The sequence below is a fragment of the Pecten maximus genome, chromosome 1, assembly GCF_902652985.1.
Source record: "Pecten maximus chromosome 1, xPecMax1.1, whole genome shotgun sequence".
Classification (NCBI taxonomy): Eukaryota; Metazoa; Mollusca; class Bivalvia; order Pectinida; family Pectinidae; genus Pecten; species Pecten maximus.
Window position 1 is genome coordinate 27132241 of NC_047015.1, and position 18780 is coordinate 27151020.

The 18780-nt window shown below is 37.2% G+C and overlaps 2 protein-coding genes across 3 annotated transcripts in view; one reads left to right on the forward strand and one right to left on the reverse strand.

Annotated features, from left to right (window-relative positions):
* The first annotated feature begins 387 nt into the window (after positions 1-387).
* Positions 388-5570, forward strand: LOC117329116 (cilia- and flagella-associated protein 299-like). 2 transcript variants are annotated; one of them, XM_033886865.1, is made up of 7 exons: positions 388-543; positions 831-961; positions 1679-1769; positions 3300-3442; positions 3877-4006; positions 4227-4370; positions 4411-5570. In XM_033886865.1, exons 1-6 carry the CDS (start codon positions 436-438, stop codon positions 4323-4325), a joined length of 702 nt encoding a protein of 233 aa, XP_033742756.1. In that variant the 5' UTR covers positions 388-435; the 3' UTR covers positions 4326-4370; positions 4411-5570. The 2 variants fall into 2 exon arrangements, with proteins under 2 accessions (XP_033742756.1, XP_033742750.1); XM_033886859.1 differs by having other exon boundaries at positions 4227-5570.
* Positions 4991-18780, reverse strand: part of LOC117336870 (TATA element modulatory factor-like) — a 54735-nt gene continuing 40945 nt past the window's right edge. Inside the window, 5 exon segments of the mRNA XM_033897645.1 lie at positions 4991-9928; positions 11587-11697; positions 13296-13421; positions 13723-13887; positions 15945-16067. Coding sequence (XP_033753536.1) covers positions 9905-9928; positions 11587-11697; positions 13296-13421; positions 13723-13887; positions 15945-16067 — 549 coding nt within the window. The 3' untranslated portion in view covers positions 4991-9904.

The following is an 18780-nucleotide window of genomic DNA, read 5'->3' on the forward strand; positions in this document are numbered from 1 at the left end:
GACGACTCGTTTACAAATCGGATGGACGAGAAAAATACGATCTTCAAATTAAGATAATTTCAATAGTTGGAATTAAATTGTGACGACAAATTATCTTTTCGAAAAAAATAAGCTTGTCACGAAATACCTACTAATATTTTAATGTTATTTTCATAATCGAGATTTTGCGAGATTTTGTTACTATAGAAGCCTTAAATTACTACGCTGAATGTAAGAACTATTTTCTTTTTTTTTCGGACATTTGAACAGTTTAAACTTAGCAAATATAACAAGTTAGTCTAATGTACTTAATCAATATTTATGAAAACCATCTCGTTGTGGCATTTCAGTAAGCAAGTACTTCATATCAATCATATTATCGATAAGTCAAAATCTATATTTTCATGCGCAATGTGAACAATACAGGTGTTGTTCGGCATGTAAACAACGTGAAAAATGGAGGAGGAAGTGACCAGTGGAGGCGATAACATTGTCGCAGAGTTCAACACTTATGAAGACTTTTTGGACTCACAGATCAAACCTATAGATTTGTTTTACTTGGAGGTAATAGGCCTTTGTTCATATGATCAGTAAATACAACGTATAACGGTCACTTGATTAAAAGCAACAAGGTAAACATTTACTCGAATGACTTAGAACTACAGTAAGCTGACAGCGACTGATGCAGATAACGTTTGATGCTAGTATTGTCACTGATGTCCCTCTCTCATCTAAAATGCATGTTAACATTTGACAAAATAGCATCGTGATGGTGTTGTTTATAACAAAGATCTGTATCTGTCTGCATTTTCATTAAATTTGATCCTGATGTGCATTACTATTTGTGACAGGATGAAGAATTGGCCCGCCAGGTTGTGGAACTTGGATATAGGGGGAGTGGAGAGGTGTTAAAGCGGGAGGAATTTGAAGCCAGGAAACAAGCAGCGGAGGCCAGTCGCCTATCTAAACGCAGTCAACAAAAGTCAGTACATTGGACCTGACCCGTTTTCTCCCACACCACATATAGTATCATATAGAGGTGTAGAGGAAGGAGTTATGACATATGTTGCATGTTACGCCCTGTAGCAGATATGTTGCACGTTACGCCCTGTAGCATGAACTTGATACCCCTCACTTTCAAATTCTACATATCATCCTATTACTAGACTAAAGGGAAATTTCTACACGCATGAGCTAGCCAAATAAAACCTGTTTGTTTTGGGCTACCTTAAATATCAAAGTATAGGTAGTATTTTGTTAAAACAATTTTAAGGTTTAAGTATATACAGTGTATATGAATGTAGAGGTGTTATCAGGCATCCTTTTGACAGCACCTCCTTAAAGTTTATAATGAAAAAAACAATGGGCGAAACAAAAAATCAGTTAGGCTACAGGACATACATTGTATTTTGTATGATACAGCTGGCTGTACTGTTGTTGGGAATGTGGTTCACAGAGCCATATAGATTTCTATCTAGTGTTTGTTTATATCTTGTAACATACTCTTTAATATATTTGGGATGTTGCAGTATGTAACATGTGAACAAGCCAGTGGCTAATTAACAAAATACATCATTATGTATAGCAATTCCAGTGATAAAGGTGAATGTGTTTCTACCTTAAAATCAAAGATAGTGTTCTGAGAAAGTTGTACCAATTATTAAATCATATTGTAATTATTGCATCTTTCATTACCAAGGACACTTGCAAGTTCAGGAAAGGAACTCAAAGACCCATTTTTAAAAGCTCTTGCTCATAGAGAGGAAGCAAACAGGAGTGGAAAAATGACTGTAAGTTACATAAGCACATACCCCATTGTCTAATGTGTTTCCTTTTTAACTCACCGGGACCAAAGGTCCAGTGAGCTTATGTCGTAGTGCGGCGTCTGGTGTCTGTCAACCTTTTTTTTTTTATAAAACACTACTTGTCCTGAACGCCTAATAGATTTTGATGAAAGTTGGTCTGGAGCATTATTGGGCAAAGGGAATCAAATGTTGTATAAAAGGAGGGTGTGGCTCCCCTAGGGCTGCAGGGGCGGTGCCCAATAGGGGAAATTGAGGTGAATCCTTTAAATCACTACTAGTCCTGAATGGATTTTGATGAAATGTGGTCTGGAGCATTATTTGGCAAAGGGAATCAAACATATAAACAGAGGATGACTGGCTCTCCTGGAGACAGATGGACGGGGCCCAATAGCAGAAATTAAGGTAAATCCTTACTTGTCCTGAATGCCTGAATGGATTTTGATAAAATTTGGTCTGGATCATTATTGGTCGAATGGGATCAAAAGGTGCGTAAACGGATGGTGTGGCTCCCCTTGAGCCAGAGGGGCTGGGCCTAATAGGGGAAATTGAGGCAAATCCTTTAAACCGCTACTAGTTTAAACCCTTGAGATCCCCACCCCATAACCATATATACTGGATGCATTGTTGGGCATAAGAGATAAACACAATCATGATGTAAAAATAGGCCCTGTGGTCTTTCCCCACCCCTAGGGACTGAGTTTCTTTGATATATCTTTGAAACTGTAGAGATCCCCACCCTATAACCATATATAGCATTGCTTGGCATCACAAGAGATCCAATCCTGTTGTAAATATAGGCCTTAGGGTCTTTCCCCATCCCTAGGATGTTAGTTTCTTGGTTATATTTTTGAAACCTTTGAGATCCCAACCCCATAACCATATAGAGCATTGTTCGACATCAACAAATATAGATACCCCGGGTATTAACGTTAGGTCAAATCCAACCAGGTGAGCGATACAGGCCCCGCTGGGCCTCTTGTTTAAATCAATAGAGATATAAAATGTTTACATTTCATGTTTTCACAAAGGAAAGAAATGGGTAGAGTACATCAGAAGGGAACATCACTAATTGATAAGAACATATTTTGAAATTGAGAGACCACGCACATTGTTTAATTTATATGATTGATAAACAGACATGTAGCATGAGCGGCCAACCTCTGTTTGAAAGAGGTCACTTTAAACTTTTTTATTTTTAGCAACGAAACAATTTTAAATCTCAACTGCAAATATTTGAAAACATTGAGGGAGTGTTGGTTTGAAGATATTTTGATATATTTTAGTGTAATAATATACTATATTACGTGAATTAATAGTATGCAAGTATTACATGTGTTCTCTGTCAAACATATATATGTCATATTCTTCATTTTGAAATTCAGGTAATAAAATTTGCATAAATTCATTGAGTATGTGCTGGGTAACAGTGAAATGAGGCAGTGGTTGTTTCACAACAAAATAAGTGAAGAACAGTAAATTTGAAACTAAAACTATCTAATGTTTTTATATTTGTAGACAATTATCTTCATCCGAGATAAGAATGCCCGTGGCCAGGAGATTTCTGGCTATGTAGATTATGCCCACAGATTGAAAACTGAGGATTTTGAACCCTACTTTGCTGCAAGGAAAAGATTATTACCAAGACCATCAGATTTAAGGTACTGGCAGATTATTGATAACAGTCTAAATGTGATTATTTTCCACAAAATAAGATTAAACTCTTGGGTTTTGATGTATGCCTTTAACAGCCCTTCATATTTTTGATAAAATGATTATGTCTTCTGAAATTGTGTTAGTCAAGGAAAAATAAGCCGTGTTAATGGTGAATACTTTAGTTTGGTTACCAAGCCAAAGTCTAGTTAAGTAGTCATTCCTTTTCTGAATCTTAGAATTATCTTTTAATTTTAACTGTTGATGTTGTGATCTTCAATTAGAACCTAATGAACATACAACTAAGAAAGCAACTTACTAACAGTAAATGGACATTTTTCAGTTTGAATTTGGTGTTAATGGATGTAATATCTGAACTAATAAAGAAAAAATAAATGTCTTAGTAACATAACATTGTATTATTTTTTTTAATAATTTGTAGCTTTTACAACTGGGAAACACAAACATCCACATCCAACCCAACGCCCAACTACCAGGTCATCGCGGAGAATGCCTCAGGACTTTTGTTCAAAAACAAGAGAGACAGAAAGATCATCAATGTAGACCCAAAGGTAAGAGTGTGACATTACTCACAGTTAAAAGTGTCTCAATGAACACATAGTAAGAGTAGGATTCATATGAAAACCACTCTTACATAAAGGAATGTCCCTACTGGAACTAGCAGCTTTAACTACCTAGAGAAAGGCATTCAGACAAATCTCAGCATATTAATTGAGACAGGTTGTGCATTTATAGAATGATTTTATTTAAGTAAACTTTGTATATTTGTAGGTTACCACACCTGGTGATAATTCCACTCGAACTGTCATTGAAACCAGCAAGTATGTTCAGGCTGTCATCTACGACCACATCACACGGAGAAAGACATGATTTGTTCATACAAAAGATCAAACTGACATTTAAAGATTCTGAAAATTGCGAGAAATCCAACGTCTGCTCTGTAGGGCTCTGGTAGCTCTTAGTGTACGACATGTTAATATAATTATGTGGACATTGCCAAGACATTCCTGTATGGAAACTTCTACAAAAGGTGGAAGAAATGTTCTGAAAGCAGTGGTCATACAAACAGTTAAATTAACATTCATTTGTTAGTGAAAAATATGATGGTTATATCATACTGAAAATGTTTGTTTTAAACATATTTATTAATTTATATTGAAGTAAACAATGTATTTTCAAATGTTGATGAATATATTTTTCATGACTGCACATCTTCGTTGTATCCAACTATTACTAGCTTTGTAAACCCAACTTCACATTTTACCAGTATCCAGATATCTTAGTAGCTTTGGACACACAACATCACATCTTATCGGTATCCGGATATCTTAGTAGCTTTGGACATTCAACATAACATCTTACCAGTATCCGGATATCTTAGTAGCTTTGGACACACAACATCACATCTTACCAGTATCCAGATATTTTACTATCTTTGGACACCCAACATCACATCTTATCTGATATTGTATTCTTTTATCACCCCTGAGGGTTTTTGAAAAGATCAGTGAACAGAAAATGATATCACAAAATCAATGGTTCCATATTCATTTATTTCCCACATTTTAATGTGAAATGACATCCAGACAACCACTTATTTGTGCACATTTGAAACCTTTTCACATTCATACTCATCTTAAAAACAGACAGCATCATATACATTATGTACCTATAAAATAAATAGTAAAATTGTGTCTCGGTCATCAGTGACCCAGAATACATGACACCATGATTAAGTAAAGTACAACATACTTCCCATCTCTATTTGTTTGCTATGATTTTGTTCCTTTTTCAGGAATAAGGCTTTCTCTCATCACTGTACATGGAAAATAATAAAATTGAGGAATCTTGAAAACAAATCTGATCAATATATAGAACAATTCCAGAACACGATACAAGAATCTCTCCTTAAAGACTTTATATTCAGATCAGAATTTTTAAAATTCTGTCTATTCAATTTGAATTTCATACAAAATTTTCAAAATTTTACAAGCACACAGTCCATGGGAAATATTTATCACAGTAACACTATAGCTACACACAATGGGTTTCCATTGTTTTTGGAATGTACATTAACTATCCTACATAAGTCCAGTACAATAAAAGATCTCGAAACAAATTCCCTCGGTAGTCAACATTTCTAGTGGTACAGACACTGGTATACAGTGGAGTAGTCAACATTTCTAGTGGAACAGACACTGGTATACAGTGGAGTAGTCAACATTTCTAGTGGTACAGACACTGGTATACAGTGGAGTAGTCAACATTTCTAGTGGTACAGACACTGGTATACAGTGGAGTAGTCAACATTTCTATTGATACAGACACTGGTATACAGTGGAGTAGTCAACATTTCTAGTGGTACAGACACTGGTATACAGTGGAGTAGTCAACATTTCTAGTGGTACAGACACTGGTATACAGTGGAGTAGTCAACATTTCTACTGATACAGACACTGGTATACAGTGGAGTAGTCAACATTTCTAGTGGTACAGACACGGGTATACAGTGAAGTAAACATTTCTAGTGGTACAGACACGGGTATACAGTGTAGTAGTCAACATTTCTAGTGGTACAGACACGGGTATACAGTGGAGTAGTCAACATTTCTAGTGGTACAGACACTGGTATACAGTGGAGTAGTCAACATTTCTAGTGGTACAGACACGGGTATACAGTGGAGTAGTCAACATTTCTAGTGATACAGACACGGGTATACAGTGGAGTAGTCAACATTTCTAGTGGTACAGACACGGGTATACAGTGTAGTAGTCAACATTTCTAGTGGTACAGACACGGGTATACAGTGTAGTAGTCAACATTTCTAGTGGTACAGACACGGGTATACAGTGTAGTAGTCAACATTTCTAGTGGTACAGACACGGGTATACAGTGGAGTAGTCAACATTTCTAGTGGTGACAGACACGGGTATACAGTGGAGTAGTCAACATTTCTAGTGGTACAGACACGGGTATACAGTGGAGTAGTCAACATTTCTAGTGGTACAGACACGGGTATACAGTGTAGTAGTCAACATTTCTAGTGGTACAGACACTGGTATACAGTGGATCCAGTGGAGTAGTCAACATTTCTAGTGGTACAGACACTGGTATACAGTGGAGTAGTCAACATTTCTAGTGGTACAGACACTGGTATACAGTGGAGTAGTCAACATTTCTACTGGTACAGACACAGGTATACAGTGGAGTAGTCAACATTTCTAGTGATACAGACACTGGTATACAGTGGAGTAGTCAACATTTCTAGTGGTACAGACACGGGTATACAGTGGAGTAGTCAACATTTCTAGTGGTACAGACACGGGTATACAGTGGAGTAGTCAACATTTCTAGTGGTACAGACACGGGTATACAGTGTAGTAGTCAACATTTCTAGTGGTACAGACACTGGTATACAGTGGATCCAGTGGAGTAGTCAACATTTCTACTGGTACAGACACAGGTATACAGTGGAGTAGTCAACATTTCTAGTGATACAGACACGGGTATACAGTGGAGTAGTCAACATTTCTAGTGGTACAGACACTGGTATACAGTGGATCCAGTGGAGTAGTCAACATTTCTAGTGGTACAGACACTGGTATACAGTGGAGTAGTCAACATTTCTAGTGGTACAGACACTGGTATACAGTGGAGTAGTCAACATTTCTACTGGTACAGACACAGGTATACAGTGGAGTAGTCAACATTTCTAGTGATACAGACACTGGTATACAGTGGAGTAGTCAACATTTCTAGTGGTACAGACACAGGTATACAGCGGAGTAGTCAACATTTCTAGTGGTACAGACACTGGTATACAGTGGAGTAGTCAACATTTCTAGTGATACAGACACGGGTATACAGTGGATCCAGCGGAGTAGTCAACATTTCTAGTGGTACAGACACAGGTATACAGTGGAGTAGTCAACAATTTTAGTGGTACAGACACAGGTATACAGTGGATCCAGCGGAGTAGTCAACATTTCTAGTGGTACAGACCCTGGTATACAGTGGAGTAGTCAACATTTCTAGTGGTACAGACACAGGTATACAGTGGATCCAGTGGAGTAGTCAACATTTCTAGTGGTACAGACCCTGGTATACAGTGTAGTAGTCAACATTTCTAGTGGTACAGACACTGGTATACAGTGGAGTAGTCAACATTTCTACTGATACAGACACGGGTATACAGTGGAGTAGTCAACATTTCTAGTGGTACAGACACGGGTATACAGTGGAGTAGTCAACATTTCTAGTGGTACAGACACGGGTATACAGTGGAGTAGTCAACATTTCTACTGATACAGACACGGGTATACAGTGGAGTAGTCAACATTTCTAGTGGTACAGACACTGGTATACAGTGGAGTAGTCAACATTTCTACTGATACAGACACGGGTATACAGTGGAGTAGTCAACATTTCTAGTGGTACAGACACGGGTATACAGTGGAGTAGTCAACATTTCTACTGATACAGACACGGGTATACAGTGGAGTAGTCAACATTTCTAGTGGTACAGACACGGGTATACAGTGGAGTAGTCAACATTTCTAGTGGTACAGACACTGGTATACAGTGGAGTAGTCAACATTTCTAGTGGTACAGACACGGGTATACAGTGGATCCAGCGGAGTAGTCAACATTTCTAGTGGTACAGACCCTGGTATACAGTGGAGTAGTCAACATTTCTAGTGGTACAGACACAGGTATACAGTGGATCCAGTGGAGTAGTCAACATTTCTAGTGGTACAGACCCTGGTATACAGTGTAGTAGTCAACATTTCTAGTGGTACAGACACTGGTATACAGTGGAGTAGTCAACATTTCTAGTGGTACAGACACGGGTATACAGTGGAGTAGTCAACATTTCTAGTGATACAGACCCTGGTATACAGTGGAGTAGTCAACATTTCTAGTGATACAGACACAGGTATACAGTGGAGTAGTCAACATTTCTAGTGGTACAGACACTGGTATACAGTGGAGTAGTCAACATTTCTAGTGGTACAGACATGGGTATACAGTGGAGTAGTCAACATTTCTAGTGGTACAGACACTGGTATACAGTGGAGTAGTCAACATTTCTAGTGGTACAGACACGGGTATACAGTGTAGTAGTCAACATTTCTACTGATACAGACACTGGTATACAGTGTAGTAGTCAACATTTCTAGTGGTACAGACACGGGTATACAGTGTAGTAAACATTTCTAGTGGTACAGACACGGGTATACAGTGGAGTAGTCAACATTTCTAGTGATACAGACACTGGTATACAGTGGATCCAGCGGTTGTGATGTAGTAGCTACACTATATATACAGTAACATATCCACTTACAAATCATACACTATATAGTTCTAAGTTGAAAGCCCAAAGTAGGATAAACCTTTATTTAATAGATATTAGTAACCTGGATAACTAGGGTGTATTGCATTACATAAATTACCAACATAAAAACTTATAATCCACTGGTAAGTATGTATATATATATAAATTAGATGCAGGGAGAATTATATGTGTGTATGCGATTCCGTCTCCCAATCCATTCCGCTATATATTGTACTATTATGTACAGTTGTACTTATTTTTGCATGATCCCCATTTTAATAGCATGCTATCACATTTTAAGCAGATGAGTGTAACTATCAATTGGTATACCCACATTATTTGCTATAGAAATAATTTATTGTGATACTTTCAACTCAAACAGTGTGAAATAAGATTTTCCCTAAAATATATACATCTACAGTTTCTTTCTTCAATTTTTGAGAATATGTAGTAACTGTAACATCTACATTTCTATAAATCACCATAACTACCATTAACAATATAGAAATTAAATATTCAAATAAATGGGATTTATCTTGAGATATACAATGTACTTAATGCATGAGAAAAATGGTATAAGTATTAAACAATTCATTTGCTGGAAGGCATGGATAATTGTAAAATCATTAATGGTTTGATGCAAATGAGTACATGCATTAATTAAGTCTGGACATAAAAACAGAAAACATTAACAACTAGGTAATAACCTTACAGTAATCCTGAAGCATGTAACACCATAAATAATCACAAACAATAGACACAATAACAAACCTAAACATACATATTGGCACTAGACATATCACCAGTTATTCAAACCATGTCAATTGGTAAAAATCTTAATATCTAAGACTTTAAGTCTCATGTTGGATTTTCTCATTTTTCATACTACACAATGACTGGGATTTAGATTTGCATTTCACAAAATCTAGTATAACTGTCATCCAAGCAATCACTCACAAGTGAAATGGTCATTTTGAAAATGTTAAATCATAGCATGCATGTCTGTCCATGTTGAATTCGGGCATGCTACTTTACAGAAGATATGTAGGTCTAGAGATCCTGCTGATTGTTCCATCTCAATATTATTGCACTTAGCACCTTTTTCTGAACTGCTCACTTTGTAAGTAAATGATCAATCTGTAAAATTAAATAAAATATATTATATAGGCTTTTATACTGAGACCCAACTGTTAAACAAAGTTCAAAGATGGGGAAATCTATATAGAATAAATGGATTCTAGAGGAGTTAACACACCTTCACTACCATAACATAGAGGAGTCACCACACCTTCACTACCATAACATAGAGGAGTCACCATACCTTCACTATCTAAATTTTACCATAACATAGAGGAGTCGACACACCTTCACTATCTAAATTTTACCATAACATAGAGGAGTCGACACACCTTCACTATCTAAATTTTACCATAACATAGAGGAGTCACCATACCTTCACTACCATAACATAGAGGAGTCGACACACCTTCACTATCTAAATTTTACCATAACATAGAGGAGTCACCACACCTTCACTATCTAAATTTTACCATAACAGAGGAGTCGCCACACCTTCACTATCTAAATTTTACCATAACAGAGGAGTCACCACACCTTCACTATCTAAATTTTACCATAACAGAAGAGTCACCATACCTTCACTATCTAAATTTTACCATAACATAGAGGAGTCACCACACCTTCACTATCTAAATTTTACCATAACATAGAGGAGTCACCACACCTTCACTATCTAAATTTTACCATAACAGAGGAGTCACCATACCTTCACTATCTAAATTTTACCACAACATAGTAAGTAGAACAGTAACTTGTACACTAAAAATAAATCCACTGATCCAATACATCCCAAAAATCAGAGGCCTCCATTTTCTCAACTAATGATATCAAACAGTTCAACGAACCATTACTCTAAACTCTTGTATACCAATTTTGATACCTACCCAACAACTGTGGTAACCATGGTAACAGAAATTTACATGAATGCACTTTTATATACCATCCCCTGATAAACTTACATAACAAGCTTAAAGGAAATTGGTTAAAATGATCATCATCCTAACAAAACTACCACTACCTATTTATTGATATTTGTTTAATTCACAAAAATAAGTTTGCGTTTTTTCTGGATGGCCTGTTAGACATTAAGAGCTCACCTGAGTTTTGGACTTTACTTGGATACCAAGTTCGATACTAAGACCTCATACTTGGATACCAAGTTAGATACTAAGACCTCACCTGAGGTTTGCACACCTGGGTACTGAGTTAGATACTAAAACCTCACCTGAGATTTGTACTTGACCTGGATATTGATTTTGATACTAAGCCCTCACCTGAGTTTTGTACTTGACCTGGATATTGAGTTAGATACTAAGCCCTCACCTGAGTTTTGTACTTGACCTGGATATTGAGTTAGATACTAAGCCCTCACCTGAGTTTTGTACTTGACCTGGATATTGAGTTAGATACTAAGCCCTCACCTGAGTTTTGTACTTGACCTGGATATTGAGTTAGATACTAAGCCCTCACCTGAGTTTTGTACTTGACCTGGATATTGAGTTAGATACTAAGCCCTCACCTGAGTTTTGTACTTGACCTGGATATTGAGTTTAATACTAAGCCCTCACCTGAGTTTTGTACTTGACCTGGATATTGAGTTTAATACTAAGCCCTCACCTGAGTTTTGTACTTGACCTGGATATTGATTTTGATACTAAGCCCTCACCTGAGTTTTGTACTTGACCTGGATATTGAGTTTAATACTAAGCCCTCACCTGAGTTTTGTACATCTCTTTGACATCATGGAGATCCATCTTTAGCTCCTCTGCTTCCTCTACTTTCTCCCCGTACATTTGTAGCATGGCATTGTACCTCTGGTTTAATTCCTGTTGATGACAAACACATGGAACTTAACTCAATTTAAATATTTCAAGAAAAATAAAGGTAAATTCAGCAGTATGGCTGTCATGACAGTATGTCAATGGAATACATATGTTAAGACTTATACATCACCTAGAAACTGTTGTGGGCTTACTTTTTACTGGCTGGTCACTCAATACAGATTTTACTGTACTTTTTTATGAAATGGAACCAATTATGTGAGATAACATGGGGCCTGTATCGCTCACCTGGTTGGATTTGACCAACTGTCAAAATTATGTTCATGTTCAATTCGTTAATACGTAGCGTTATTTGTCAATCTCGAACAATGATACCACTACTAGGTTTATATGGTTATAGTGTGGGGATCCCAACTGCTTTAAAGAAATAACAAAGTCCAGAATCTTTAAGGGTGTGAAAAGACCTCAGGTATTGTTTTTACAACATGATTGTGTTTAAAGAAAGTAAGTTCCTTAGGGTGGGGATAGACCGTTGGGTCTATTTTTAGATCAGAATTGTGTTTATCCCTTAACACCCAGCGATGCTATACATGGTTATGGGATGGAGGGTCACAGCAACCATTAATGCAAAATCTGTTCCCCTTTCCCCAAGGAAGCTATTGACTAAATTGGGTTCAAATCCATTATTAACTTTATGACAAGTAGCGATTTAAGGAAATAACCTCTATTTCCCCTATTGGGCCACGCCCCTTTAGCCCCATTGGGGATCATAATCAACATTAATGCAAAATCTGTTCCCCTTCCCCCAAGGATGTTTCTGACCAAATTTGGTCAAAATCCAATAAGAACTTTTTGACAAGTAGCAATTTGAAGCAAATGTTGACGGACGGAGAAGACGGACGCCGTGCTATGACATAAGCTCACCGGACCTTCGGTCCAGGTGAGCTAAAAATGTAAAATCTTAACAAAGGCAAAACTATTGACTTTTGTGGAAACTACACATGGAATTAGTCATTTTCTGAGAGTTAAAAAATCTAAGATATTCATATCTGTATAGTGACCGTAATTGACAGATATCAAGCCTCTGCTTGGCAAAAAGCTCTGCCCCTTTCTATTAAGTCTTGGAACCAGACTTTCAAACAGAAATAATAATATCCCCCCCCCCCCCCTTAGAATTCATTTATTTCCTACTAGGGGCGGGCTGAGAGGTATTGCCAGTCGATTAAGGGTATTCCCGGTTGTTCGTGATTCAATTAATCAAACACAGGATATACATCCTGGGATCTGTTGTCAGCGATCCTGTATTGAGTGTGTGTATTTAAATCATTTAGATTTTGAGAATACTTTTTTTCGTAAAGTTAACTCTTAATTCAAGGCTAGCATCCTTTTGTGTTATGTTTGTACAGATAACTGCAAAGAATTGGAATTCACCATTGACTTTCCTCACATAGAAAAGTCATGAAAATAAATCCCACACCAAAAAATAAAGGATTTAATGTATGTAATATCTTAAAGACTCTTCAGATATATATACAATTGACACCAGGTAAACAACAGTAGGTCAACAAGTTAGGTCACTGTGGTCAGATTATATCAGACTTCAGTGATGTGATCCCAACAGTAACATATTTGGATGTACAAACCTGCATCTGGTTCTGAATCTCTGGTAATAACTGAACCTTGACCTTAAGATCTTCATTCTGATTGGTCAGATTGACAAGCTCTCTAGCCATGGATTCCCTGGTTCTCTCTAACTGCTGAATGTCACTCTGAAACACATCATTGTAAAAGATATCTAAGTCACATGTTTCAACAAAGTTATAACTACTATCAATAATTAAGTGCATTTCTTAGCAAGTAGAAAACTCTACAATCATCAAAAATGTTCACATAAGTATATATGAGCAAGACTTCATACCAAACTGTTAAACAAATTTATACACCAAACACTTTATTCATCATAATTGACATGAAGTTTTTTTTAACTTGTTGATGATAAGTAGACTATGAAAACTAACATTCCTCAACAGTATTTGTTTATTATGAAGCCATTTTTCATGTTTACACTACCTGTAACTGTACAATCTCGCCTTCCCGGAGTTTCAGCTGTGACTGTAAATTCTCCAGAAGATTGGCAGCACCACTTTGCCTGATGTTTTCATATAGACTGGACTTTGACAAGCTTCCTAGTCCACTACTCCCAGGAGACAACAGGAAGTTCCTGTCAAGGTCATCCTACAAACACAAGGTCAATATCACATTAACACAATAATGATGGAAACACCTAGCAGAAAACATTTCTTCATAGTCCACACTTCACATCAAATTGAAGTATATGGACGTATGACATAACAAGTGGTCCATGGTCCTGAATGGCCATCTGCCCTATAAAGACCTTAATGCTAGCGGAGTATACATACTCAGTGGCAGTATAGTCACTGTGGGACTGAGAACAATTTTGCAATAGTGTATAGTATGTTGTCCCGAAAAACAGCAACATATGCATGGTAAGAACCCTCTTGGAGTCATGCCTAGGAGGTTTCATCCAAATCAAGTTGATGGAACTAAAGAAAGTTTAAAATGTCAGTCTTTATGAAAGTTATGACGGTGCAATCATGTTATAAATTGGAATGTAGCATCCATGTTGGAATTTGCACCAGTTTGAAAAATAAAATAACACTTGATAAGGACTATCTCTGGAGTTTTTCTGGCATGTTTAAACTAAATACGACTGGTGAAACTGGAGAATATTTTTTTAAATGTGATTTTCAAAATGGCAGCCATAACAGCCATCTTGGATTTTGAATCAGCATGGAAATTAACAGCATTTAGTCAGGAACATCTCAGGATCATTTCAGGCAAATTTGAGCTGAATCCCATTTGCAGAACTTGGGAAGAAATTTAAAATAGGTGACCATGACTGCACAATTTTATTATTGAATGGTTGCTGCGACTGCCATGTTGAAGTGTTGATAAGGCCAAAATAATAACATTTTGTCGACTTCCTTTCCTTAACAATCCTATTTTTTAGCACATTATCACCATTGATGAGACTGGAGAAAAAGCTTAAATGTTTTTTAAGACAGCAAACATCTTGGATTTCCAACTGACCCGAAAAGCATCAACACCTAGTCAACATCACCATCATTCCTAGCAAGTTTCAACTCAATGTAACCAATAGAACTTCGGAAGTTAATTATGTAAGAAGTTTACTTCACACGGTGAAACATGATGACTACAGGTCACCCTGCTGACCCTCCAGGTCAGATGAACTATAAACATGATGACTATAGGTCACCCTACTGACCCTCCAGGTCAGATGAACTATAAACATGATGACTACAGGTCATCCTGCTGACCCTCCAGGTCAGATGAACTCTATAAACATGATGACTACGTCAGGTCATCCTGCTGACCCTCCAGGTCAGATGAACTCTATAAACATGATGACTATAGGTCACCCTACTGACCCCCCAGGTCAGATAAACTATTAACATGATGACTATAGGTCATCCTACTGACCCCCCAGGTCAGATAAACTATAAACATGATGACTACGTCAGGTCATCCTGCTGACCCCCCAGGTCAGATAAACTATAAACATGATGACTATAGGTCATCCTGGTGACCCTCCAGGTCAGATGAACTATAAACATGATGACTATAGGTCATCCTGGTGACCCTCCAGGTCAGATGAACTATAAACATGATGACTACAGGTCATCCTACTGACCCCCCAGGTCAGATAAACTATATATATATATAGACATGATGACTATAGGTCACCCTACTGACCCCCCAGGTCAGATGAACTATAAACATGATGACTATAGGTCATCCTACTGACCCTCCAGGTCAGATAAACTATAAACATGATGACTACAGGTCATCCTGCTGACCCTCCAGGTCAGATGAACTATAAACATGATGACTATAGGTCATCCTACTGACCCCCCAGGTCAGATAAACTATAAACATGATGACTACAGGTCATCCTGCTGACCCTCCAGGTCAGATAAACTATAAACATGACGTCTGTGTAGTTGTCAACATACAATGTGCAGTGTTATAGTACAGACAAACTGACAATTTACTGACATACTGATGAGTACAAAAACTGTTTAACGAAAATTTCACATAAAATATTCACTAGTACTACAACAAATGCCTACATAATGCTACAGAGAATTAATTTGACTCCAAGGGTATGTTAAAATATTCACAGTTTACTGAAAATATCATAATTCATAAAAATAACACCAACATACAACACATTGCCAACAGATACTCACCTGAGTGAACGATGTGTTGAGGGCAGATGGTTCACTGAAGCTGGATATGCTGTCCATTCTCTGGACATTCTGGGGAGATGCTGACAATGATCCGCGCGATTGTGGCCTCTGGATTTCTCGCTCCTAATCAAAATATTGTATATCATGTATCAACATACAGGTGAGTATTGTATATCAACATACATGTACAGGCATTGTATATCAACATACAGGTGAGTATTGTATATAAACATACAGGTGAGTATTGTATAACAACATAAAGGTGAGTATTGTATAACAACATACAGGTGAGTATTGTATATAAACATACAGGTGAGTACTGTATATAAACATACAGGTGAGTATTGTATAACAACATACAGGTGAGTATTGTATATAAACATACAGGTGAGTATTGTATATCAACATACAGGTGAGTATTGTATAACAACATACAGGTGAGTATTGTATATAAACATACAGGTGAGTATTGTATATCAACATACAGGTGAGTATTGTATAACAACACACAGGTGAGTATTGTATATAAATATACAGGTGAGTATTGTATATCAACATTCAGGTGAGTATTGTATATCAACAAACCGTTATCAATTTGACAATTTTGCTATCAAATTTATTCGAAAAACTTGGCAGTTTGAACTCCACATCATAGAGGTACCGAACATATACAGTTATTGGACCTACATAGAGGTAAGGTAACACAGTAGTTATTGGGCCTACATAGAGGTAAGGTAACATATACAGTTATTGGACCTACATAGAGGTAAGGTAACACAGTACAGTTATTGGGCCTACATAGAGGTAAGGTAACACAGTACAGTTATTGGACCTACATAGAGGTAAGGTAACATATACAGTTATTGGACCTACATAGAGGTAAGGTAACACAGTACAGTTATTGGACCTACATAGAGGTAAGGTAACATATACAGTTATTGGACCTACATAGAGGTAAGGTAACATATACAGTTATTGGACCTACATAGAGGTAAGGTAACACAGTACAGTTATTGGACCTACATAGAGGTAAGGTAACATATACAGTTATTGGACCTACATAGAGGTAAGGTAACAAATACAGTTATTGGACCTACATAGAGGTAAGGTAACATATACAGTTATTGGACCTACATAGAGGTAAGGTAACACAGTACAGTTATTGGACCTACATAGAGGTAAGGTAACACAGTACAGTTATTGGGCCTACATAGAGGTAAGGTAACATATACAGTTATTGGACCTACATAGAGGTAAGGTAACATATACAGTTATTGGACCTACATAGAGGTAAGGTAACATATACAGTTATTGGGCCTACATAGAGGTAAGGTAACACAGTACAGTTATTGGGCCTACATAGAGGTAAGGTAACACAGTACAGTTATTGGACCTACATAGAGGTAAGGTAACATATACAGTTATTGGACCTACATAGAGGTAAGGTAACACAGTAGTTATTGGACCTACATAGAGGTAAGGTAACATATACAGTTATTGGACCTACATAGAGGTAAGGTAACATATACAGTTATTGGACCTACATAGAGGTAAGGTAACATAGTACAGTTATTGGGACCTACATAGAGGTAAGGTAACATATACAGTTATTGGGCCTACATAGAGGTAAGGTAACATATACAGTTATTGGGCCTACATAGAGGTAAGGTAACACAGTACAGTTATTGGACCTACATAGAGGTAAGGTAACATATACAGTTATTGGACCTACATAGAGGTAAGGTAACACAGTACAGTTATTGGGCCTACATAGAGGTAAGGTAACACAGTACAGTTATTGGACCTACATAGAGGTAAGGTAACACAGTACAGTTATTGGGCCTACATAGAGGTAAGGTAACACAGTACAGTTATTGGACCTACATAGAGGTAAGGTAACACAGTACAGTTATTGGACCTACATAGAGGTAAGGTAACACAGTACAGTTATTGGACCTACATAGAGGTAAGGTAACACAGTACAGTTATTGGACCTACATAGAGGTAAGGTAACATATACAGTTATTGGACCTACATAGAGGTAAGGTAACATAGTACAGTTATTGGACCTACATAGAGGTAAGGTAACATATACAGTTATTGGACCTACATAGAGGTAAGGTAACATATACAGTTATTGGACCTACATAGAGGTAAGGTAACATATACAGTTATTGGGCCTACATAGAGGTAAGGTAACACAGTACAGTTATTGGGTCTACATAGAGGTAAGGTAACACAGTACAGTTATTGGGACCTACATAGAGGTAAGGTAACACAGTACAGTTATTGGGCCTACATAGAGGTAAGGTAACATATACAGTTATTGGACCTACATAGAGGTAAGGTAACATATACAGTTATTGGACCTACATAGAGGTAAGGTAACACAGTACAGTTATTGGACCTACATAGAGGTAAGGTAACATATACAGTTATTGGGCCTACATAGAGGTAAGGTAACATAGTACAGTTATTGGACCTACATAGAGGTAAGGTAACATATACAGTTATTGGGCCTACATAGAGGTAAGGTAACACAGTACAGTTATTGGGCCTACATAGAGGTAAGGTAACACAGTACAGTTATTGGGCCTACATAGAGGTAAGGTAACATATACAGTTATTGGACCTACATAGAGGTAAGGTAACATATACAGTTATTGGACCTACATAGAGGTAAGGTAACATATACAGTTATTGGGCCTACATAGAGGTAAGGTAACACAGTACAGTTATTGGGCCTACATAGAGGTAAGGTAACACAGTACAGTTATTGGGCCTACATAGAGGTAAGGTAACACAGTACAGTTATTGGGCCTACATAGAGGTAAGG